The sequence below is a fragment of the Delphinapterus leucas genome, chromosome 14 (genome assembly GCF_059928025.1).
Source record: "Delphinapterus leucas isolate spDelLeu-1000000601 "Yukka" chromosome 14, BTC_Dleu_Yukka2, whole genome shotgun sequence".
Classification (NCBI taxonomy): domain Eukaryota; kingdom Metazoa; phylum Chordata; class Mammalia; order Artiodactyla; family Monodontidae; genus Delphinapterus; species Delphinapterus leucas.
This window is the reverse complement of record NC_143142.1, coordinates 25,830,419-25,857,392: the sequence shown is the minus strand read 5'-3', so window position 1 is coordinate 25,857,392 and position 26,974 is coordinate 25,830,419. Positions and strand designations below refer to the sequence as shown.

Here is a 26,974-nt window from a genome sequence, read left to right as displayed (position 1 = left end):
GTTCCAGCCCAACAATCTCTCTTTTTCTTTTTTTGGCGGTATGCGGGCCTCTCACTGTTGTGGCCTCTCCCATTGCGGAGCCTGTGCTCCGGATGCACAGGCTCAGCGGCCATGGCTCACGGGCCCAGCCGTGTGGGATCCTCCCAGACCGGGGCACGAACTCGTGTCCTCTGCATCGGCAGGTGGACTCTCAACCACTGCGCCACCAGGGAAGCCCAACAATCTCATTTTTTAATTATTTCATTATCATTTTAAAATAAATCAGTTAATAATTATATCAATTTTCAGTTCATCACTGTACACTGTATTATTTTAATTTTCCTTATATCCCCATTAGATATAAAAATTATGCTAATTTTTAAGAACACAACAACTATATAAAACTTTAAAAGAATTAAGTCCTACCATATAGTCTAAATATCTTAGCCAAAGCTACCCAATGCGAGGGCTAGGATTAACACTTGGTCCTTCCTCTGAATTCTGTGTTCTTTCCATTATGTAAAAATGTGCCCAGAAAGTCTTACACAACAGAACTTTGGGAAGCACTAAGTGAGAAATAGTACAGAATGCCACCTCCTTCAAAACTCAAGAAAATAAACATGTTATAAACAAAGAACAAAGATAAGACTCAAATGAAGGAACACAGCAAGCAAATTTTAAAGGGCAACCAGGAGCGGGAGTGGCCACTAAGCACAAACCATAAAGGTCCAGGAGAAAAGGAGCAGGCTTAGCAGAGTCATCTCTAAGAATGGAGATAAAGACAGAATGGGACTCATAAACACATTTAAAGTGTTACACACAAGGGGAATGCTAAATAAAAACAGACCAGAGTATATTCTGCAGAACCGTGACATATTACAAAAGAATTTAAAATAAAAAAAGAATTCTGCAAATAGCAGAATCAGGATTTAAAAAAAAAAGAATAAGTCAAGCAGAATGTAAATTAAAAAATAATAATTTATAAGGTAACAATAACAGAAATCAGTTAAATAGACAGAAGACAGTGCAGATGATACCACCAGAGCTGGAAAACAGATTAAAAAAGAATTAGGGACTTTCCTGGCGGTCCAGGGGTTAGGACTCTGTGCTTCCACTGCAGGGGGCACAGATTTGATCCCTGATCAGGGAACTAAGACCCTGCAAGTCGCACAGCACGGCCAAAAAATAAAAATAAAAGAATTAAGCTACAATAACAGGGGCCCACAAAAAGAGTTAAGATTAACTGTTTAAAATCAGAGAGACTTCAATAAAATTTAAAAATAAATAAATAAAAATCAGAGAGAAAATAATCAAATGATATTTTTTGAATTAAAAACAAAAATGATATCACTGGCAAGAATAAAAGAATAGTGTGCCTACCAATCAGGGTTAAATCCAAGAGGAAGAGGCTCAAAAAGGAAGAATAACCAGTGGCAAAAGGAGGAAAAACAAAGATCTCAGAATGCAGAAAGAGATGAGAAAATGATGCACACCCGGGCCCAACTATGAGAAGTAAAATAAGTGAAGGTGGTTATTCGCCAAGTTCATTTTACAGAGCCAATGACAAATAGCAACTAATGACTCTGAAAAGTAAATCTTGACAACTTAACAAAATAGTAAAATGTAAAATGTATGTGAAAAGAAGCCGGAATGTAAAAGGGCACCCCTTCCCCCAGCTCCACGTTGGCAGGAGGCTTTCTGCACAGGGGCTGATTACTGGGGAAAATATGGGGAGTGACTGCTAGGTGCAGGGTTTCTTTTTGGGGTGATAAAAACGTTCTGGAATTAGATATCACCGCCCCCGCCCCTCAAAAAAAGCATGGTCTCATTAAAAAAAAAAAAAAAAATTCTTTTTTCAGATCGGTATATCAGGTGCTAACACTTAAAGAGTTCAACCTGAGAGAATTCCCTGGCGGTCCAGGGGTTAGGACTTGGCGCTTTCACTGACTAGGGCCTGGGTTCAATCCTTATCCCGAGAGCCGCACAGCGTGGCCCAGAGTTCAACCTGAAAAATCTCTTCACGCTGGAGAGCTACCAGCAACCAAGACCAGGCACAAGAGCAAGGACACAAACTGGCTCTGAGTCCTGGGAGTGGGGAAGAGGGAGAGAGAAGGCATCCTGATGATATATACGTTTTATCTTGGCCAACCCACTCCACCAGAGTTCGAAAACTGACAAGGATTCAAGGTAGAAGCCCTGCTAAGAAGTTAAAGAGCAGACATCTGGGCAAAACAAGGGTAAAAAGCCTTATAATACCAGGTTATAGGTAAAATAATAAACTAGACCAATGGAACAAATAGATTCCAGAAAGACACAGGTAAACACCTCTAAGTTTAATATGAAAACTCATGTGAAATTAGACAAGCTGTCTAATACTGCTAAAATTATACTCTTAATATGGAATAAAATACATAAAGCATATAAATGCAGCATTCTTCTCTGCAATTATTTCCACACAGCTTAAAAGACTAAATTAAAGGTTAAAGGCCTTCATGTATTTCACCAATTCTGAAGCAATAAAAGAACACAGCAAACAATTAGTTGATGAATTTGATTATGCAAATATTTTTAAAGCTTTCAGAAAAAAATTTAAAGGCTTTCAGAACATTAATGCTCAGCTTCTAGTGCATAAACGGTTCCATAACTTGAATACAGTTCAAACATCAGATAAGTGAGTAAAACTTAGAAAAAAGTTTGGCCTCACAAATAACCAAAAACAAGGCACCTAAAAGGTTTATCTCATTTCTATTCAATTACATATAAATAAAAGAATAATACCATGTTGTCACAGCAAGAGGGAACCGGGGCTGGGGTGGGGGACACAGAGCAAGGAGGGACTTTTAAAGATTAACAGGGACAGGTGCCTGGGTGGGGGGGGATGTGGGTGGGAAAAAAAGATTAACAGGGACAGCACAAATTCAAATGCTATTTCTGGAGAGCAATCTGCAGAAGTCCTATCTTTGACCTGGTCAATCATTTTCGGGGAATAGGTTCTAAGAAAGTTACTCAGAGGGGGTGGGGGTGGGGTCCTGTTTGTGCTAAAATGTTTACAGCTGCATCATTTAAAAATAGTGAAAAGGACTTCCCTGGTGGCACAGTGGTTAAGAATCCGCCTGCCCATGCAGGGAACATGGGTTCGAGCCCTGGTCCGGGAAGATCCCACATGCCGTGGAGCAACTAAGCCCATACTCCACAACTACTTAGCCTGCACTCTAAAGCCCGCGAGCCACGACTAGTGAGCCCGAGCACCACAACTACTGAAGCCCTCGCGCCTAGAGCCCATGTTCCGCAACAAGAGAGGCCACCGCAATGAGAAGCCCACGCACTGCAAACGAAGAGTAGCCCCCGCTCACTGCAACTAGAAAAATCCTGCACACAGCAACGAAGACCCAATGCAGCCAAAAATAAATACATAAATAAATCTATTTTTTAAAAAACAAAAATGAAATCAAGAAAACACTTCCATTCACAATACCATCAAAACAAAATACTTAGGAATAAACCTAACAAAAGAGAGGTAAAACTTATGCTCTTAAAACTATAAAACTTTGCTGAAAGATTTAAACAGATGCAAAAACATCCCATGTTCATGGATCAGGAGACAAAATATTGTTAAGATGGCAGTACACCCAAAGTTGATCTAAAGATTCAACACTATCTCTATCAGAATACCAGCCTTTTCTTTGTAGAAGTTGACAAGCCAATCCTAAAATTCATATGGAAACTCAAGGGAACCAGAATAACCAAAATAATCTTGTAAAAGAAGGACAAAGTGACAGGACTCACACTGCCCAATTTAAAAACTTATTGCAAGGCTTCCCTGGAGGCACAATGGTTGAGAGTCCTCCTGCTGATACAGGGGACACGGGTTTGTGCCCTGGTCCAGGAGGATCCCACATGCCGCGGAGCGGCTGGGCATGTGAGCCATGGCCGCCGAGTCTGCGCGTCCGGAGCCTGTGCTCCACAACGGGAGAGGCCACAACAGTGAGAGGCCAGCGTACCGCAAAAAAAAAAAAAAAACTTATTGCAAAGCAAGTAATCAAGAAAGTAATCAAGACAGTGTGGTACTGACACAAGGATAAACAAACAGAATGGATGAGAGTCTGGAAATAAACCCATTTGACTATGGTAAACTGATACTCCACAAGGGTGCCAAGACCACTTAGTGGGGAAAGGACAGTCTTTTCAACAAATGACACTGGGGCTTCCCTGGTGGTGCAGTGGTTGAGAGTCCGCCTGCCAATGCAGGGGACACGGGTTCATGCCCCGGTGTAGGAGGATCCCACATGCCGTGGAGCGGCTGGGCCCATGAGCCATGGCCGCTGGGCCTGCGCGTCCGGAGCCTGTGCTCCACAACAAGAGAGGCCACAGCGGTGAGAGGCCCGCATACCGCAAAAAACAAACAAACAAACAAAAAAAACAAATGACACTGGGACAACTGGATAGCCACATGCAAAAGTATGAAGTTGGACCCTTACCCCATACCATATACAAAAAGTAACTCTAAATGGATCAAAGACTTAAATGTGAGAGCTAAAACTATAAAATTCTTTAAAGAAAACATAGGGATTGTCTTACATTTGGGCTGCTAAAAAAAAACAAAAAGACACAGACTGGGTAGCTTATAAACTACAGAAATTTATTTCTCACAGTTCTGGAGGCTGTAAGTCTGAGAACAGAGTGCCAGCATGGTTGGGTGAGGGTCCTCTTCCTGGTTTGCAGAGTTCCCACTGTACCCTCACATGGTAGAAGGGACCAGGAAGCTCTGTGGGGTCTCTTTTATAAACAGCACTAATCCCACTCATAAGTGGACTGTGGACCTGTACATATCTGACCGAGGGATGAGTTCCAACCCTTAGAACCAATTCCAGTGGTCGTGGCCCCTCCCTTCTTGGCTCTGCTGAAGTAAGAACTCAGGGGTTGCCAGTGTGAGGGGGTACAGACCGTTATTTGGAGATGAGACAAGAGAGGCAGAAGTTGCAGAGAACTTGCTGCAGCAAAGGGCAAGGCAGAGCTCTCCTGTCAGAGGCAGAGCACAGGGGTCACCAAGCAGCCCTCTGAGGATCAGCATATTTCAACTAAGCCCCTTAAATTTGTACTTCTGATATATCTGATAATTTACTTGAACTGTGTCATTTTATACCTCTGCTGAGCCTTGGAGATCTAGTCAGAATGTATTAAAATGTTATATATTTTATACAAAAAAGTATTATAGTTTTAAAGCTTAGTTGTATAAATTCATACATTAAAGAGTCAAAACCCTAAGAATTATTAGCACATTTTTAAGAACAGGTGATATTTATGTGAAATGGACACTGCAGTAAAATGGTTACAGAAGATAGCAACACTTAACATTGAGCTCCACCTTACACTATAGCAATCAGCTTACGTGGTATCCACTCAAGGTAGGGGACATTAAGTTTCCAACTATCTCATTAAAACCTCTATTCTATTTTAGAGAGTTTAAAAGCCAAATATAGCTGTGTTAGCTACAGTTCCACTAGATGAGTCTATATAGCAGATGACTTCCGTAACCTCCAAAAGCCTAATTCTCCTCCCCCTGGAATATAGGCCAGACTTAGTGACTTGCTTTACAAGTAAAATGGGGTGGAAGTGATGCTGTATGTCTTCTGAGGCTAGGTCATAAAAAGGTGCTCTCTGGGAAGAGCACAGCCAGCCACGATGTAGTGAGGATACTCAAGCAGCCTATGCAGAGGGCTCCACGGGGAGAAACTTGAGTCCTAACCCCCCATCTCCCCACCACAACCAACCAGCGCCAGTGTGTCAGCTGGGTGAGCTAGGAAGCAGATAGATACCCCAGCCCCAGCTGAAATCTTGCAACCTCATGAGGCCCTGAGCCAGAACTGCCCAGCTAGGCCCACTCAATTCCTAACTCACAGAAAGTATGAGAAAACAAATATTTATTGATGTTTTAAGTCACGAAGTTGTAGGGCATTTATTACACAGCAATAGATTAGTACTACAACAAACAAAATGAGGAAAAACAAGATTACAGAAAACACTGTAGGTGTCATTTGGTCTAGAAAAGGAATGAAGAGAATGTGAAGACCACCTAAAAACATCTTCCAGAACTGGAGCATCAAGAGCATGGCAAAGCCATGGGTAAAGTCCTTTCCTAGGTTAAGTAGGATACTTTAAAAAGTAATTTTAAACCACAAATACACACAATATGATTCTCACAACTGTTGAGTGAAACAAACCACACACAAAAGAATACATACTTTATGATTCCATTTATATAAAATACAAAGCCAGGCAAACATGTTAGAAGTCAGGATAATGGCTATTCTGGTGGGTGAGGGGTGGGTAGTGACTAAAAGGAAGAACACAGCAGGCTTCTGGAATGCCTATCACTTCTGCTTCTTGATCTGGGTACTAATTACCCAGGTGTGTTCAGTCTGTGAAAACTCACTGGGCTGAACAATTAAAGATTTGTGTACCTGGCTAAATGTATATTTCAATGAAATATTTTTAAAGATAAAGTACTATTTATTACTGATATTAGGAATAATAACCCATAATTAGTGCTTTTCTTCAAGTAAGGCCTCTCATAAAAAACTCGACCACCATAAAAGCAATTAGGTAGTTTCATCATATGCATTAAAACCATTAAAAAAAAATACAATTCATACTAACTCCAGGAACAAAGAAGAACGCTTTCTATGCAGACAATTCTGAGACCACTTAACAGAGAAAGTACCTCTCATCCCTGCCGCCCCCCCCGGCCACTCCCCACAGGTGAAGTAGGCTGGGCTCTCCCCACCTTCTCAGCACACACTATCCTTTGGGGACTCTCACTTGGCTCCATTAAGGGATAATGGAGAACTTGAGGGCAATGCCCAACTTCTCCCCTCAGGGAGGCCGTAAGCCTCATCTTGGAGGCCACCTAAGTACAACTAACAGACAGACGCTGGAGGCCCCATCCCAGGGCTGAGGAAAATGGAGGAGTCTCCTAAAGTCACCTGTGGGATTATGAGTATCAGAGTACTTATGAAGTCTAGTCTAATTGGAAAACTCATCTTGAAGACTTATAAAATTCCACTGAAAACCTACGAAATAAAAATAAAATGTTCTTCTACACCTGAAACTAACATTGTAAATCAACTAAACTTCAATTTAAAAAATAAATAAATAAAGAATTCCCTGGTGGTCCAGTAGTTGGGACTCTGCACTTTCACTGCAGAGGGCCTGGGTTCAATCCCTGGTTGGGGAACTAAGATCCCAGAAGCTGCGCAGTGTGGCAACAAAATAAAATAAGGGACTTTCCCTGGTGGTCCAATGGTTAAGAATCCGCCGGCCAATGCAGGGAACATGGGTTCAAGCCCTGGTCCAGGAAGATCCCACATGCCACGGAGCAACTAAGCCCGAGAGCCACAACTACTGAGCCCATGCGCCTAGAGCCCGTGCTCCACAACAAGAGAAGCCAGTGCAAGGAGAAGCCCGCACACTGCAACTAAGACTAGTCCCTGCTCGCTGCAACTAGAGAAAGCCCGTGTGCAGCAATGAAGACCAAGCACAGCCATAAATAAATAAATAACCAAAATTTATAAATAAATAAATGTTCTTTAACTTTCAATGTTTGGCATCATTAATTCATTAACAATGGTGATGCTAGACGACCATATGATTTAAGAAGTACTTTTATAATTGTCTAGGAACAAAGAGAAAATACATACACACGTGTATACACACAGACTTCTAAGCTGTAAGCGCCCTACTGTATTTACTAAAGGCTCCTCTGAGGTAAGGGTTGTGTTTTATTCATATTTTTATCCCAGCAAGTGCTTAACACAATATTTGTTGAAAGTCACTCCCACTTTAGCTTCCAAATATTTAGTGCTGACAGACAGCACACCAAACACACAGAGCACAGGACCCATCAAAACAAACTCTCCACCTCACACACATTAGGATGGTAACTATCAAAAAACAGAAAAGCAGTACTGGTGAGGATGTGGAGAAACTGGAACCCCTGTGCACTGTTGGTGGGAATGTAAAATGGTACAGCTGCTTTAAAAAACAGTAATGGTAGGGCTTCCCTGGTGGCTCAGTGGTTAAGAATCCACCTGCCAATGCAGGGGACACAGGTTCGAGCCCTGGCCCGGGAAGATTCCACATGCCATGGAGCAACTAAGCCTGTGCACCACAACTACTGAAGCCTGTGCACCTAGAGCCCATGCTCCACAACAATGGAAGCCACCTCAATGAGAAGCACGCGCACCACAACGAAGAGTAGCCCCCGCTCGCCACAACTAGAGGAAGCCCACATGCAGCAAGAAAGACCCAATGCAGCCCCCCCCCCAAAAAAAAACAACAGTCTGGTAGGGGACACTTCCCTGGTGGTCCAGTGGGTAAGACTCCATGCTCCCAATGCAGGGGACCCAGGTTTGATCCCTGTTCAGGGAACTAGATCTTGCATGCATGCTATAATTAAGAGTTTACACACCACAACTAAGAAGTCCACATGCCACAACTAAAACCTGGTGCAGCCAAAAAATAAATAATTTTTTTAAAAAAAGTACGGTAGTTCTCCCAAAAATTAAATACAGAATTACCATTCCACTTCTGGGTATATAGCCAAAGAATTGAAAGCAGAGTGTTAGAGATATTTGTACATCTACGTTCATAGCAGCATTATTCACAACAGCCAAGAGGTGAAAGCTACTCAATTGTTCATTAATGGATGAATGGATAACAAAGAAAATCCTGCCATTTGCAACAATATGAATGAACCTTGAGGACATTAATGCTCACTTATATGAGGTACTTAGAGTAGTCAAATTCATAGAGAAAGCAGAATGGTTGTTGAAAGGGGCTGAGGAGAGGGGAGAATGAACAGCTGTTAATGGGTAGTTTCAGTTTTGCAAGATAAAAAAAGTTCTACAGATCTGTTATACAGCAAAGTGAATATACTTTACTGAACTGTACACTCAAAAATGGTTAAGATGGTAAATTCTGTCATATGCATTTTACTGCAATTAAAAAATAATTTTAAAACCCCAAAACAAGCTCCACAAGTTACCTACTTACATAAGTGTTCAGCCTGCACCCAAGTCATTCATTTCAATGCTTTATCTTCTAAACCCATATTGCGATGGATCAGGATTACAGTGGTTTAGTTGATGTAGTCATTTCAGCACTCAAAAGGCATGATCCCCGTTTCACCAAAGAGTGAAATGAGACTCTGAGAAGTTAAATGACATGCTGTCAATCACCCAGCTATTAGTGCCAGAGCTGAGATTTTTAAATGCAGTTTCTAATTGATAAAAGAGAAATGTTCCTGCTGCTCTTAAAGAGGCCTAAGGGGCACGAGGAACTTTATTTCTTCTTTCATTCAGGTACTCAAATAATATAGGGAAGTAAATGGAAATGTGAGGAAGCACAGAGCTAGCAGCCTCAGCTAGCTAGCTCAGCCTCAGTATACCATCACTGGTACTATTCCACCTGGCTGATTTGACAAATATTTTCTGAGCACCTACTATGTGCAATGTGTGTACTAGGTACTGTGGTGACAGCAGTGAACAGATTCCTCACTCTCAAGGAGATGGGTCAGTCCTTTGCTTCATCTCTGGTTGACTTTCAAGCACACAAGAGCTGTCCCAAACTTTCGCCATGCTTTCCAAGCCTTCGATCCTCCAGGCAATGCACTCTTGGCAGATGTCCGACCTAACCTCCTACTTGACTCAGAAGCTAAGGCCACCTGGCAAAAAAACCTGTCACATACCCTCAGTCTGCCATGGTTTCTCCAGTGATGTCTGCTCTTCTAGTGCCCTTACTTTCCTTCCCTTGAGCTAAGGGAAAAGACCTCCTCTAACCTTCCCAACTGTGATCTCATAACATGTACAACTGCACCAGACACAATGCAGGCACAATACAGGCCAGAGGCCTGCTCCTTACTGCTTCCCTGGAGCTTCCTCCCACCAACAGCCCTTCTCTGAACACTGCCAGTCTAGCCAGCAGAAAGCAGCTGAGAAAATGATGACGTTCACCAGAGAACTGAAATCTGTGACACAGAATCAAAGAGACTCCCTTAAGAGCATGAAGAGGTAACTCCCAAAGTGGAGAAGGTATTTGCAATACATAAACCTAAAAAAAGACTCATGTCCAGTATCTAGAAAGAACTCCTATTATTTAATAAAAGGCCAAAATCTCAATAGAAAAGAAATGCAAACAACCTGAACACTTCACAAGATAGCCAAAAGGCTAATATAAAACAGAGCTAAAATAATCAGGAAAATGCAAACAACACCCAACCCACAACAAATACCACTTCATGCCCCCCCAGAATGGCTAAAACTAAGATAGAAAATATGATATGTTGATCAGAATACGGAGCAGTCTGAACTCTAATACACAGATAGTGGGCATGAATACGATTTAACCACTTCGGAAAATGTCTTGGCAACATCCACTAACGTAGAATGTATGCATACCCTGTGATGCAGCCACTCTGCTCCTAGGTATACACCCAACAGAAATTTGCACACTTGTTCACTAGAACACATGCACTAAAATGGTCATAGTAGTGCTAATAATAATGGCCAAAAACTGGAAACAACCCAAATGCATATTCACAGTAAGACAGATAAATAAATTATAGTATAGTCACACCATGGAATACCAATACTGCAATGAGAATGAATAATCCACAACCACACAAACACGATGCTGAATAAAAGAAGCCAGCTACCAATGAGAACAAACATATTATACGACTCCATTCATGGGAAGTACAAAACAAAATGAATCCATGCTGTTACACATCAGGATAGAGCTTCCCCCTGGAGAATCGCAACTGGAAGGAGTGCAAGGGGAGCTTCTGAGGTGCTGGGGTTCTGTTTATCTGAACACTGGTTAGTTACATGGGTGTGCTTTGTTTGTGAAAATTTATCAACCTGTAATCTTATGATATGCGCACATTTCTGTATGTATATTATACTTCAATAAAAGTAAAAAATTTAAAAAAAAATTTCTTAATAAGTAAAAAATAAAAAGGGGGAGAGGCAGAAAAGAACAATTATCAACAAAATCGAGGATAGTGGTCAACTCTAGAAGGGGATTTGATAAGACATTTCTAAGGTCCTGACAGTGTTCTACTTTCAAATTTGCGCAATGATTACGTATACTTAACTTATTCTTTAAACAGCACATATAAAAAAGAATACAGGATTGGTTCAAAATGTTGGAGTAGAAGGATGTGCACTCACTCTCTCTTGCGAGCACCAGAATCACAACTAACTGCTGAACAATCATCGACAGGAAGACATTGGAACTCACCAAAAAAGATACCCCATATCCAGAGACAAAGGAGAAGCCACAATGAGACAGTAAGAGGTGCGCAATCACAATAAAATCAAATCCTATAACTGCTGGGTGGGTGACTCACAAACTGGAGAACACTTATACCACAGAAGTCCACCCACTGGAGTGAAGGTTCTGAGCCACATGTCCGGGCTTCCCAACCTGTGGGTCCGTCAATGGGAGGCGGAATTCCTAGAGAATCAGACTTTGAAGTCTAGTGGGATTTGACTGCAGGACTTTGACAGGACTGGGGGAAACCAGAGACTCCACTCTTGGAGTGCACACACAAAGTAGTGTGTGCTTCGGGACCCAGGGGAAGCAGTGACACCACAGGAGACTGAACCAGACCTACCTGCTAGTGTTGGAGGGTCTCCTGCAGAGGCCGGGTGGGGGGGTGGTGGTGGCTGTGGCTCACCATGGGGACAAGGACACTGGCAGCAGAAGTTCTGGGAAGTGCTCCTTGGTGTGAGCCCTCCCAGAGTCGCCATTAGCCCCACCAAAGAGCCGTTAGGCTCCAGTGCTGGGTCGCCTCAGGCCAAACAACCAACAGGGAGGGAACCCAGCCCCACCCATCAGCAGACAGGCGGATTAAAGTTTTACTGAGCTCTGCCTACCAGAGCAACACCCAGCTCTACCCACCACCAGTCCCTCCCATCAGGAAGCTTGCACAAGCCTCTTAGATAGCCTCATCCACCAGAGGGCAGACCCCAGAAGCAAGAAGAACTACAATCCTGCAGCCTGTGGAAGGAAAACCACATTCACAGAAAGACAGACAAAATGAAAAGGCAGAGGACTTTGTACCATATGAAGGAACAAGATAAAACCTCAGAAAAACAACTTAATGAAGTGGAGACAGGCAACCTTCCAGAAAAAGAATTCAGAATAATGATAGTGAAGATGATCCAGTACCTAGGAAAAAGAATGGAAGCAAAGATCAAGAAGTTGCAAGACACATTTAACAAAGACCTAGAAGAATTAAAGAACAAACACCTAGAAAAATTAAAGAACAAACAGAGATGAACAATACAATAACTGAAATGAAAAATACCACTAGAAGAAATCAACAGCAGAATAACTGAGGCAGAAAAACAGATAAGTGCCCTGGAAGACAGAATAACAGAATAAAGAAAAAAACGAATGAAAAGAAATGAAGACACCTTAAGAGACCTCTGGGACAACAGTAAACGGAACAACATTCGCAATATAGGGGTCCCAGAAGGAGAAGAGAGAGAGAAAGGACCCAAGAAAATATCTGAAGAGATTATAGTCGAAAACTTCCCTAACATGGGAAAGGAAATAGCCACCCAAGTGCAAGAAGCGCAGAGAGTCCCAGGCGGGATAAACCCAAGGTGAATCACGCTGAGACACATAGTAGTCAAACTGACAAAAATTAAAGACAAAGAAAAATCATTGAAAACAACAAGGGAAAAATGACAAATAACATACAAGGGAACATCCATAGGTTAACAGCTGATTTCTCAGCAGAAACTCTACAAGCCAGAAGGGAGTGGCATGATATACTTAAAGTGATGAAAGGGAAAAACCTACAAGCAAGATTACTCTACCCAGCAAGGATCTCATTCACATTTGATGGAGAAATCAAAAGCTTTACAGACAAGCAAAAGCTAAGAGAATTCAGCACCACCAAACCAGCTCTACAACGAAAGCTAAAGGAACTTCTCTAAGTGGGATACACAAGAGAAAAAAAGGCCCTACAAAAACAAACCCATAACAATTAAGAAAATGGTATTAGGAACATACAAATCAATAATTAACTTAAACGTAAATGGATTAAATGTTCTAGCCAAAAGACACAGGCTCACTGAATGGATACAAAAACAAGACCCATATATATGCTGCCTACAAGAGACCCACTTCAGACCTAGGGACACATACAGACTGAAAGTGAGGGGATTGAAAAAGATATTCCATGCAAATGGAAATCAAAAGAAAGCTGGAGTAGCAATACTCATATCAGATAAAATAGACTTTAAAATAAAGAACGTTACAAGACACAAGGAGGAACACTACATAATGATCAAGGGGTCAATCCAAGAAGATATAACAATTATAAATATATATGCACCCAACACAGAAACACCTCAATACATATGGCAACTGCTAAGAGCTATAAAACAGAAAATCGACAGTAACACAATAATAATGCAGGACTTTAACACCTCACTTACACCAATGGACAAATCATCCAGACAGAAAATTAATACGGAAACACAAGCTTCAAATGACACAACAGACCAAATAGATTTAATTGATATTTATAGGACATTCCATCCAAAAACAGATTACATTTTCTTCTCAAGTGCACACAGAACATTCTCCAGGATAGATCATATCTTGGATCACAAATCAGCCCTCGGTAAATTTAAGAAAACTGAAATCATATCAAGCATCTTTTCCGACCACAATGCTGGAAGGTTAGAAATCAATTACAGGGTAAAAAAGGTAAAAAACTCAAACACATGGAGGCTAAACAATACGTTACTAAATAACCAAGAGATCACTGAAGAAATCAAAGAGGAAATCAAAAAATACCTAGAGACAAATGACAATGAAAACACAACGATCCAAAACCTATGGGATGCAGAAAAAGCAGTTCTAAGAGGGAGATTTACAGCAATACAAGCCTACCTCAAGAAACAAGAAAAATCTCAAAAAAATAATCTAACCTTACACCTAAAGGAATTAGAGAAAGGAGAACAAACAAAACCCAAAATTAGTAGAAGGAAAGAAATCATAAAGATCAGAGCAGAAATAAATGGAACAGAAATGAAGAAAACAATAGCAAAGATCAATAAAATTAAAAGCTGGTTCTTTGAGACGATAAACAAAATTGATAAACCATTAGCCAGACTCATCAAGAAAAAGAGAGGACTCAAATCAATAAAATCAGAAATAAAAAAGGAGAAGTTATAATGGATGCTGCACAAATACAAAGCATCATAAGATCCTAAAGATGCCACCAGAAAACTACTAGAGCTAATCAATGAATTTGGTAAAGTTGCCGAATACAAAACTAATGCACACAAATCTCTTGCATTCCTATACACTAACAACAAAAGATCAGAAAGAGAAATTAAGGAAACAATTGCATTCACCATTGCAACAAACCAAATAAAATACCTAGGAATAAACCTACCCACGGAAATAAAAGACCTGTACTCAGAAAACTATAAAACACTGTTGAAAGAAATCAAAGATGACAAACAGATGGAGAGATAGACCACGTTCTTGGATTGGAAGAATCAATATTGTGAAGATGACTATACTACTCAAAGCAATCTACAGATTCAGTGCAATCCTGATCAAATTACCAGTGGCATTTTTTACAGAACTTAAAGCCTTTAAAATTTGTATGGCAAACACAAAAGACCCTGAATAGCCAAAGCAGTCTTGAGGGGAAAAAACGGACCTGGAGGACCCTGACTTCAGACTATATTACAAAGCTACAGTAATCAAGACAGTATGGTACTGGACAAAAACAGAAATATGGATCAATGGAACAGGATAGAAAGCCCAGAGATAAACCCACACACCTCTGGTCAACTAATCTAGGACAAAGGAGGCAAGGATATGCAATGGAGAAAAGGCAGTCTCTTCAATAAGTGGTGCTGGGAAAACTGGAGAGCTACATGTAAAAGAATGAAATTAGAACACTCCCTAACACCATACACAAAAATAAACTCAAAATGGATTAGAGACCTAAATGTAAGACCAGACACTATAAAACTCTTAGGGGAAAACATAGGAAGAACACTCTTTAACATAAATCACAGCAGCAAGATCGTTTTTGATCCACCTCCTAGAGTGATGGAAATAAAACCCAAAATAAACAAATGGGACCTAATGAAACTTAAAAGCTTTTGCAAAGCAAAGTAAACTACAAACAAGACGAAAAGACAACTCTCAGAATGGGAGGTAATATTTGCAAGCAATCAATGGACAAAGGATTAATCTACAAAATATATAAACAGTTCATGGAGCTCAATATTAAAAAAACAAAAAACCCAATCAAAAAATAGGCAGAAGGGGGCTTCCCTGGTGGTGCAGTGGTTGAGAGTCCGCCTGCTGATGCAGGGGACACGGGTTCGTGCCCTGGTCTGGGACGATCCCACATGCCGTGGAGCGGCTGGGCCCATGAGCCATGGCTGCTGAGCCTGCGTGTCCGGAGCCTGGGCTCCGCAACCAGAGAGGCCACAACAGTGAGAGGCCCGCGTACCGCAAAAAAAAAAAAAAAAAGGCAGAAGACCTAAATAGACATTTCTCCAAAGAAGACATACAGACGGCCAAGAAGCACATGAAAAGCTGCTCAACATCACTGATTAGTGAAATGCAAATCAAAACTACAATGAGGTGTATCACCTCACACCAGTTAGAATGGGCATCATCAGAAAATCTACAAACAACAAATGCTGGAGAGGGTATGGAAAAAAGGGAACCCTCTAGCACTGCTGGTGGGAATGTAAATTGATACAGCCACTACGGAGAACAGTACGGAGGTTCCTTAAAAAACTAAAAATAGAATTACCATATGACCCAGCAATCCCACTATTGGGCATATACCCAGAGAAAACCATAATTCAAAAAAACCTTAATTCAAAAACATGCACCCCAATGTTCATTGCAGCACTATTTACAATAGCCATGTGATGGAAACAACTTAAATGCCCATCGACAGATGAATGGATAAAGAAGATGTGGCACATATACACAATGGAATATTACTCAGCCATAAAAAAGGGACAAAATTGGGTCATTTGTAGTGATGCGGATGGATCTAGAGACTGTCATACAGAGTTAAGTAAGTCAGAAAGAGAAAAACAAATATCGTATATTAACGCATACATGTGGAACCTAGAAAAATGGTACAGATGAACCAGTCTGCAGGGCAGAAACAGAGACACAGATGTAGAGAGCAAACACATAGACACCAAGAGGGAAAGTGGTGAGGGGGTGGTGGTGGTTGTGGGATGAATTGGGAGGCTGGAATTGACATATATACACTAATATGTATAAAATACACAACTAATAAGAACCTGCTGTATAAAATATAAATAAAATAAAATTCAAAAGAAAAATACAACATAACCAACTAGGATTTACTCTAAGAACGCAAGGAAGATTCAGTATAAGGAAATCCATTAGTATGATCCTCAATGCTAAAGAGAGAAAAACCATATGATCACCTCCATTAAGGCAGAAAAGACATTTGAGAAAATTCACTTATTTATGTTAAAAAAAACCAAAATAGAAGTGATGGATGGATATTTCTGTAAATATAATAAATAAAATACACCTCAGCCTAATGCCAGCATCTTAACAGGGAAACACTAGAGGCTTTCCTGCTAAAGCCAAAAACCACATAAGGCCAAAATATTTTCCAATTTACATTTTTATAGTTAAGCACTACATTCTAGGATGCTAGATAAACATCTACCAGTTCTTGAATGCTACATTCTGCCTGCTGGGGTACCCAGAAGCATTCCTAAAGTTTCTATAAAACTTTAGCCCTCTTATGACTAATTTCTGTCTTATACTTTCTCTGTGGCAGGAAACAAATGGCTCTTTCCAACAGTTATGTCAGAGTGGTCAAAGAATCAAAAATGTCTTTTCGGGCTTCCCTGGTGGCACAGTGGTTGAGAGTCCGCCTGCCAATGCACGGGACACGGGTTCGTGCCCTGGTCCGGGAAGATCCCACATGCCATGGAGCGGCTAGGCCCGTGAGCCATGGCCACTAAGCCTGCGTGTCCGGAGCTCCGCAACAGGAGAGGCCACAACAGTGAGAGGCCCGCGTACCGCAAAAAAAAAAAAAAAAAAAAAAAAAAAGTCTTTTCTTTCCAGCTCTTTGGACTAAAGAAATAATTTACAACACTCTTAAGGAATACCACTTTTACCATCACTTGAATTAAGGGATCAGAGTTGTCCTGAAAGGATGCTTGAAAACAGCAAAACACACAACAGGTAGAATGGCTCAATGAACATACCTAGAAATGGTAATAGATAATGGATTACTTAGCATTCCTATCAAATGGTTTCTCACTGGTCTGAAACATAACATCAAATATTTTTATATGTCTATATAGTCCTGAGGTAAAAATTAACTCATGGGAAAGGATTATATTGATCCTTTAAAAAAAAAAAAAAGTATCTGTTTCAACCATGAAACAGAAAGATGATGTAATGAGGGAAATAGAAGTTTGAGGATGGGTTCAGCACTGATACACTGAAAATGGAAGGAAATCTCAAATAAGCCCCAAACTAAACATTTTTACATATCTACTGAAGCAATAAGTAACAGTATCCTGAACTTAGCTACTGACTCAAGATAAATCCTTGTGACCAAGGTACGTTCTATAGGTTTTACTCTCTACTTTGCAAGCCTGACCTGTGATCAGTGTCAATTTAGGTATTAATTGGAGAAATGTAATGGTTTTGCTTATTTTCCTTAGCTATGCAGCTAAAACTATTTGTTCTATAAATAAGACTGTACTTACTTTTTCCCCAGAATTACTTTTAATCAGTTCTATTTAAGAATTTCCCTATCTCTGAAACTCTACATTTTTCACTATACATTCCCCAATGACAGTGTTCCCAATATTCCCAATGACAATGTGGCAACATTAACATTTGGTCTAAGGACTTCCCTGGTGGCGCAGTGGTTAAGAATCCGCCTGCCAATGCAGGGGACACGGGTTCGAGCCCTGGTCCAGTAAGATCCCACATGCCACGGAGCAACTAAGCCCATGCGCCACAGCTACTGAGCCTGTGCCCTAGAGCCCGCGAGCAACAACTACTGAGCCCACGTGCCACAACTACTGAAGCCCGCGTGCCTAGAGCCTGTGCTCCGCAACAAGAGAAGCCACCGCAACGAGAAGCCAACGCACCACAACAAAGAGTAGCCCCAGTTCACCACAACTAGAGAAAGCCCACGTGGAGCAATGAAGATCCAATGCAGCCAAAAATAAATAAATTTATTTTAAAAAAAAGAAAAACAAAGAACATTCCTTCCAGCCACTCAGTTAAAAACTCTCTCTTAGCCAAACACACGTGAATAACCTAATCACTCGAGGTAAACTATTACTCTGGAACAACGGTATTAGAAAGTTCTTTAACTTTATAGTACAGAAAATAATTTTCCTCAAGGCTTTAATTCTGGGCTTAAATGATTTATCAATAAACTGAAAAAAGTATCTTAGACATGTCTATGATAAGTACTATAAAAAAAAGAAGTAAAAGGAAACTATTTATTTATCTATTTAGGCCACACCATGCGGGTTGTGGGATCTTAGTTCCCTGACCAGGGATCGAACCCATGTCCCCTATAATGGAAGCGTGGAGTCCTAACCACTGGACTGCCAGGGAATTCCCAAAAGGAAACTCCTTAGAAGGAACCTAAAGCCAAGGCCTGACCAAACCTTTCTAATCCTCTCTTCAAGCCACTCCCATTCAGCCAGGCACCCGTAGACCATGAGCTCCCTGAGGGCTAGATTTACCAATGTAGTGAAACAACTAGTGCGTGCCTGGTGTATACATACACTATTTGTTGATTTAATTAGTAACTGGGAAGCCCAAGTGGAGTTAGCTGCTCTGTCCAGAATGATCTCAGAACAGTGTTTTTACCACACGACACAGTAATTTATTTCCTTATCAGTCTGTCTCCAACAATGCACTGCAACATTCCCGAGGGAGGGCAGGAACATGGACCAGAGCAGGCACAGGAGATGCTCGGTTAAATCCAAGAATGGGAGAGGAGACTTCCCTGGTGGTGTAGTGGTTAAGAATCCACCTGCCAGGGGCTTCCCTGGTGGCGCAGTGGTTGAGAGTCCGCCTGCCGATGCAGAGGACATGGGTTTGTGCCCCGGTCCGGGAAGATCCCACATGCCGCGGAGCGGCTGGGCCCATGAGCCATGGCCACTGAGCCTGTGCTCCGCAACGGGAGAGGCCACAGCAGTGAGAGGCCTGCATACCGCAAAAAAAAAAAAAAAAAAAGAAAAAAAAGAAAAAAAGAATCCACCTGCCAATGCAAGGGACACAAGGCTGGATCCCTGGTCCAGGAAAATCCCACATATCGCGGAGCAACTAAGCCTTTGCGTCACAACTACTAAGCCTGCGCTCTAGAGACCACGAGCCACAACTACTGAGCCTGCGCGCCACAACTACTTAAGACTGTGCTCCTAGAGCCCGTGCTCTGCAACAAGAGAAGCCACCACAATGAGAAGCCCACACACAACGAAGAGCAGCCCCCGCTCACCACAACTAGAGAAAGCTTGCGTGCAGCAACAAAGACCCAACGAAGCCATAAATTAATTTAAAAAAAGGGAGAGGAAGTTGCTCAAGATCAACTAATGTTAGTCAGTTGGTCATGGCATATCTCATGCAGACCCCACCCATACATACACTCCACTTCCCAGCTCCTACTAGCTGTGGATGGGTTCAGAACCCAGAGCCTGCCCTAAGACTCAGCATCTGAGAGAAATCTTGGAGAATGTCTATCCGGTTGACTTTCCAATGTATGGGAGCCCCAAGAGAAGCAAACGGGGAGAAAAAGCATTTCAGGGTTAGGCAGGTGGGCAGGTAGAACAGGCTGGATGCATGATGGTGAGGTAGCTCTAGATGTTTGTTGGGGAATCAGTTGTTTTTTACTTAGTAGATATGTTAATGTGAGATGAGGAATAAATTATAGATGATTCCTGGGAAAACTCAACTTGGATGCTTTTCATGAGACTCTTTTTATAAATACTTGAGAACTGAGAGCATTCCCATTAAATTCATGGGAATGGCCTATCATTTAGAGCTAACCACCAGGCTGTTATTAATATAAATTTAATTTTGTTTGAGTTTTACCTGCACTCAAAACCGTTCAGAAACTCTGGATATTCTGCTGCTCATCTAAGCTGGTCTCCTCACATCTTTGAGCTCCAAAAAGCATAGAAGAGACATTTTTATTAAAAGTTAAATTAACAGTTAACAAGCAAAACTATGAATCTGAATCCAGATGCGTTTCCAGGTCTCGAGCCTTTATAGATGATATGTACTACTGCTGGCCCTGCCTTTCAAACAGGTGGTACAAATACCCAGCAGAGTTCCAGGGAGGGCAGGAGGGAGCACTACAGCAGAGAGTAATAAGCACAAGTTTACAGAGGAGATGAACCTTAGAGGAAGACAGGACTTGAACAGGGCCCAGTGTTTCTTGGGGATGGGTTGGAGGGAAATACTGCTGGCCTCTTAGCAGGATGGTCCTCCAGTGCAGGACTACACCATGAGCTGCAGGTTGTTCAGCACATCTGCCTTGACCATACACACACCGAAGGCCAATAACACTCCCCAATCAATTTAACAACCAAAAAACAAAACCTAACCCACATACATTTCAAAATGCCACTGGAGAGGGGGTAAAAATCACACCCACTGAATACCCCTAGATAAGAAGAAAGAAGAGAAAATAAGCACAAGCAGGTAGAGAGCATAAGAGAGACAAGGAAGGGAACACAAAATGTGATGAGGAACTGGCAGAAAAAGGACATCCTCTAATGACTTTCACCTAAAAAATCAAGTCTAAACTCAGTAAACAATGTCCTTCAGAATCTGGCCAGGCCCATCCCAACTGTCTCAACTCCAGGTTTCTTCCGAAGGCACTCAACCCATACCCCTAGCTTCCCAAACAACTCCTGGTTTTCCTGACCTGATGTGCTGTTTTCATACTTCTGTGCCTTTGCATGTACGTCTTCCTCTACCTTAGAATGCACTTCTCAAGGCAAAATCCCAGTCACATATCAACATCCAGCTCAAAAGTTTGTGAAGCCATACAAAGACAGCCCCCTGTCACTCAGGCCTTCTTTTTTCCTCACAATACTGCACACGTCCCTTCTGTATGACACTGGTACATTCTTTCCATTACTGCCCAACTCCATCCCACTATCTGGACTAAGGGGTACTAAAAGGCTGAGACCATGTGCATCCTAGCATATAAGAAGTGCTCAGTTAAAGTTTTCTGAGTGAATAACCTCGTATGAAAGGTTTTTGGTTTTTTGGTGGTACGTGGGCCTCTCACTGCTGTGGCCTCTCCCATTGCGGAGCACAGGCTCCAGATGCGCAGGCCCATCGGCCACGGCTCACGGGCCCAGCCACTCCGCGGCACGTGGGATCCTCCCAGACTAGGACACGAACCCGTGTCCCCTGCATCGGCAGGCGGACTCTCAACCACTGTGCCACCAGGGAAGCCCTGAAAGGTTTTTTAAAAGGCTAAAATGTGAAAAACAAAAACAAAAACAAAAGCTAAAACGTGACACAGGGCTTCCCTGGTGGCACAGTGGTTAAGAATCCGCCTGTCAATGCAGTGGACATGGGTTCGAGCCCTAGTCCAGGAAGATCCCACATGCTGCAGAGCAACTAAGCCCGTGCTCCACAACTACTGAGTATGCACTCTAGAGAGCCCGTGAGCTACAACTACTGAAGCCCACGCGCCTAGGGCCCGTGCTCCGCAACAAGAGAAGCCCCTGTAATGAGAAGCCTGCACACTGCAACAAAGAGTAGCCCCCGCGTGCAGCAACGAAGACCCAAGGCAGCCAAAAAAGAAATTAAAAAAAATTTTTTTAATTAAAAAAAAAAAACATGACACAAGCAAAAAGCAGACAACAGATATTTTCTGTTACTGAAAACATGTATTTTCTCAACTTGGGTCTTTGGTTGAGTATCACTCAGGAACCAGATTAGGACACTCTATCACTTGCGAGCTGGGTGTCCATGGGCAAGTTAACCCTTCTGTGTCTCAAATTCCCACTTACTTAAAGTAACCACCTTGACAGTGTGAGGATTAATTAACGTATGTTAATTAATTAATGTATGTATGTTTATAAAACAAAACGTAGCAAAAGTTCTATTAGTCTGCCATAACGACAAAAAAACTTCACAGGACAGGATATTATACCATCAGGAATGTGATCACAATGAAATTTTAGTAGGAACCATCTGGTTTTTGGTTTTTTTTTTAAGGTCTCACATATTTATTACTCAGCCAAAGCACTAGTGCACAAACACACAAAGAGAAAAATCATTTTCGCAATAAAACACATCCAGCTGTTCAGACAGTAGTGATGTTCTCAGAGTGACATGGTAAGATGCAGCATAAATATGTGTGCCACCTCATATGCAAGGCTCCTTATAGACCCAGCTTGGTTCTTCTCCAATGTCTTCTCTTGGAGTTGTATCTGATTTTATTACCAGTTTTCACTGGAATCCATTGGTGAATGGGATGATTCTGCTTTTGTTTCTTGGCCAAGAATCGCTTGATCCTGAAGTCTTGTGAGAAGGCATGGTGAGGAGCAAACTCAACCACACACAGGATGGCAGAGAAGAGAAGAGAGCCCATCTGTTAGGAGTTGAAAGTTAACAAATCTAACAGCTGCTCTTCCAGCTGCACGGTGCTCTCTACAGTATTTAAACCAATCCCTAATGACCACGACCTCCCTTGGCTCCTTTGATAGTGTGAACTCTGGTTCTCTGGTCTCCGACCACATTTCCTCCATCCTCTTCTGTAACTTGCCCTCTATTGACACCTAAAGTCAGGCATTCCTTTGGCTCAGCTCTCACATTTTTCTCATCTTGTCCACTCTCAAGGCTTCAATTAGTGTCTCTATGGAGATGACCCCACGACCTCTCAGTCACATTTTAGAAAGTGTTTCAAACTGAACTTATCCAAAATACTTATCTTAATTAGATGACCAAGCAAAGAGCTTCAATTTCTCCTCTTTCATACTTTTTTTTTTTTTCCCTGATTCTTATACATCTCACCAGTCCAGAGCTTCCCCTTCCTCTGCTCATCTATTAAAAGCACTTGTTTGCCAGAGCTACCTCTTTGGTCTTTCTCTTCTGTCTCACTGGTTCTTAACCTTTCTGGGATAATGGACCCTTTGAAAATCTAATGAATGTTGTGGATTGTTTCACTAAAAAGGTAACATACAGAACATACGCATGCAATTTCACCTAACCAATGACCTCAAATACGAATCTGTCCTCTGGACTTCCCTGGTGGCACAGTGGTTAAGAATCCGCCTGCCAATGCAGGGGACACGGGTTTGATCCCTGGTCCGGGAAGATCCCACATGCCACGGAGCAACTAAGCCCATGCACCGCAACTACTCAAGCCAGTGTGCCTAGAGCCCGTGCTCCGCAGCAAGAGAAGCCACTGCAATGAGAAGCCCGTGCACCGCAACGAACAGTAGCCCCAGCTCGCTGCAACTACAGAAAGCCTGCACGCAGCAACGAAGACCCAACACAGCCAAAAATTAATTAAAAAAAAAAGAATCTGTGCTCCTCCACCCAAGACTATCACACAAATTTTCATCTCCAGATTTTACTTCCCTCTTATTTTCAAGATGCCTTCTGGATATAGCTTAAATGGCCTAAAGGCATCACAAACTTAACAAGTCCAAACCAGAACTCACTATTTCTCCTCAGCAAACCTCCTCTGCCTATATGGTATTCCTTCTCTCATAACAGCACCACCATCCTCCCAGGCTCCCACGCTAGAAGCCTTGGAATTAACAGCCATGTCCATGCCACATCATCAAGCCTGGAAATCCCTCTCAAATCCAAATCCCACCTCTCTCACCTCTTACCCATTAAGACCTCACTCATCATCCTCTGCTTCATCCCACACTTGCCATGATTAGAAGTCCACCACTCTTCTGACAAGAGCCCCTGTTACTGATTCTATCTTCATAAGGGCTCTCATCTCCTCTGCTATTTTCCACGCCCACTATATTACTTCACCTCTAGAAGGTTACAACAGTCTAGGTGATTCCCCACCTGTTTTTTTTCCTGTCATTTCCACCAGTGTTGGTCTATCCTCCCCCCAAATTCCAAAACTGACCATGTGCCTGACTCTTTTCAAAAACATTTATGCATCTCCACTGCACAAATATACAACCAAATTCAGTTTTGCCTTTAGAGTCCTCTACAAGTTTGTCACCTAAATACTTTTCCAGGATTAGATTCCACAGCTCAAACTGTCACTTTCACCTATTATCTTTCTATCAAAATCACACTCACTCCTAAAGACCCAATTCAAACTCCACTTTTCATCTTTATATCCTCCACTTGATGATTAGGAAAGGACTCTGCAAGAAAAAGGCAAATTCCTAATGAATTGATTCAGGAAATTAAAGAAAAACCTCTTTTCCTGAAAATCCTTAAATCCTTCTGGAAGTATTAATTTTTTAAAAATGTCACTATTCAAATATTAACATTTCAATCAAGAAATCCTCCATAAACTCAGCATTGTTAACCAACATTTACTAAATGCTAATAGCATACGACGTAGATTAAGTTCTTATATTAAATAAATATCATCAACCTGAAGATAAAAAGCTATAATTTGGACCCAGACTCTAATCCCAATAATATTTGTACTTGGATCTTACTTAAGAAAAGAACATCACATTAAGAGGACTTGATATTTCACCTGACAGAGACTGAGAAGGTCAAATAAGCCTACAGCAGTGACAGAAAATTACCAGAAAATTATCTGAATCAGCTTCAGATTAAAAAGAAATAAAAAAAACTTTCAACTGAAATATCATAAAACTAGTTTTTTTTAGTACATATTTTAAAGGGCTGAAGGACGTGATGGGCAATTCTGAACCTCTCATAAAGAGACATGTTTACTGGGATATTTACCAGCAGGTGCAACAGAAGTGATGCTGTGGGCAGTTCTTTCTCTTCGTTACATTCTAGGACCTTATTTCTTTTAGGCCTGACCTAATTTAATTTCTCTTTTGGCTCCTAAGCCTCTGAGTTCATGTTAATTTTCACAGTTGTGCACTGTGAAACATTTTGCTCCTGAAGAGTATGAAAATATTCAAGATTCAATTAAAGTCTTTTTTTTAAAAAATAATTTTAACACTTGGCAAAACATGCCCTCTATGGTATTTCTAAAATTATGATCATTCAAATTTGAATACATTTCTGAAATAGAAATGCTAAGAGTTAAAACATCCTAAAATTCTAATATGATTAATAACACTATTTAAGGAAAGTGGGGTGTAATGAAAAGAGCTGCAGCAACTGAAACAGGATCTCAGTCCACAATCTCAAGTATGCCTCTTTAGTTGTATGACCTTAGGAACTGGTTTCACCTCGAAATACTTTCTCATCTGAAAGACATCACCGCGTTCCCCTCCCTCCAGCTGTTTGTTCAAATGAGATAATGGACCTAGCACAGTACCTGCCACGAAGTGTTCAATAAATATTAGTTCGCTTCCTTCGTTCAACAGAAAAGACACAATCACGAGAAAATTTCGGTGTAAGGGAGTCTACACTTGCACAGGTCTTCACCAGCACAAAACACGACAGCTAGGTGGTTCTAATGAAAAACAAGACTGTCACCCCGGTTCCACAAACGTTTCGGTGAGCTGGATCGAGACGAGAGCGCCTGAATGTGATTCTGCCAAGAACTCCATTAGGGCTACACACATACTTACCACTAAAGCATTAACAAGGAAAGTTCACAGTAATTGTGCTAAAACGTCTGGATACCTTTATGCTGGTAAGAGAGCCCACGCGGGGCAAAAGAAAAACAAGTCAAATTAGGCCCAACTCCAAATGACTCCTTAATAAACTAAAAGAGCAATACTGGCTTATCCTTCCTGAAACGCTAGCGCTACGGTATTAAAAACCCTTTGAAGACTTCAAGATTGAAATATTCCACAACGAACACTGGTGCCACTAACGCCTTTTAGAAAGCCTGCGTAGGAGAGCCCGCCTGGCACCACGGAAGGCACTTAACGAAAGCCGTTCGCGGAAAACGCAGGCGAGGGGAGGAAAATCAAATGATTATTTCGGAGCTGTGCACACACGCCGCGACGAGCATCCGAAGGAATTCGAGGCCGCGCTGTGCGCACACTGGGGGCGGGGGCGTCTCACTGCCGGTCCCGGGGTCCCGGCCCCAGCCTCCGCCCCTCGGGCCCAGCGAGCAGCAACGCCCAGGCCGAAGGCCCGACCCGGCCCGAGGCCCCCAGCTCGCGGACGACGGCGCAGCCCAGGTGGGGGCCGAGGTCGAGGGCCGGGGCCGGGCCGAGGCCCGGGCGAGACCGCGGCTGCGTCCGCCAGGCCCAGGCGGGGGCGGCCGAGCTGCGGGGCGCGGACACTCACCACACCATGCCGTAGGCGCCCTCGCCGATGTAAGAGAGGTTGGTGTAGCGCGGCCCCACGTCGAACACCTGCCCGCGGACCATCTCGGGGCCCGCGCCCGCCGCCGCCGCCGCCATGTTGGCTGCCGGGCCGCCGCACCCGCCGCGCTGGGCTCGACGCTCCGCGGCCGCCGCTCGGCCCACGCCGCGCCTCCCGGGGGACCGCGCCGCCGCCGCTGCAGCCGCCGCCGCCGCTGGCCGGGAGGGAAGAGGGAGACCGCCGCTCGGAAGAGCCGAGGAGCAGGCAGCCGCTCGGACCGACTGCCTGCCTGACTGACTGACGGGCGGGCCGGCAGGCGGAGGGAGGGGCGCGCGCCGATGAGGGCGTCGGGCGGGGCCGGGAGACGTGCGCGCGGATTGGCTCACCGCGCACGGGGGCGGGGCTGCGCGGCCGGCGGAAGCAGCGCGCTCGGGGCGGGGCACTGCGGCGGCTCTGCGGGGCGCGGTCACGTGCACTCGCGGGAGGC

At 42.7% G+C, this 26,974-nt stretch overlaps 2 protein-coding genes across 5 annotated transcripts in view; both read right to left on the bottom strand.

Moving 5' to 3' along the window:
- Positions 1–26,741, bottom strand: part of MAPK1 (mitogen-activated protein kinase 1) — a 92,776-nt gene extending 66,035 nt beyond the window's left edge. Inside the window, exon 1 of one of the 4 annotated variants that reach the window (XM_022551410.3) lies at positions 26,470–26,741. In XM_022551410.3, coding sequence (XP_022407118.1) covers positions 26,470–26,585 — 116 coding nt within the window. In that variant the 5' untranslated portion in view covers positions 26,586–26,741. The remainder of the gene's footprint in view (positions 1–26,469) is intronic. The other 3 variants (XM_022551404.2, XM_022551403.2, XM_022551405.2) reach the window with 3 other exon arrangements.
- LOC149747589 (large ribosomal subunit protein eL39-like) lies at positions 2,991–26,463 on the bottom strand. Its single transcript, XM_089894801.1, has one exon. The coding sequence runs from the start codon at positions 22,685–22,687 to the stop codon at positions 22,478–22,480; it is 210 nt and encodes a 69-aa protein (XP_089750927.1). The 5' UTR covers positions 22,688–26,463; the 3' UTR covers positions 2,991–22,477.
- Positions 26,742–26,974: the final 233 nt, after the last annotated feature.

What these genes read in the sequence shown, in the direction of transcription:
- LOC149747589 (XM_089894801.1), bottom strand. Translation starts at nt 22,687, where the DNA reads ATGGGCTCTCTTCTCTTCTCTGCCATCCTGTGTGTGGTTGAGTTTGCT.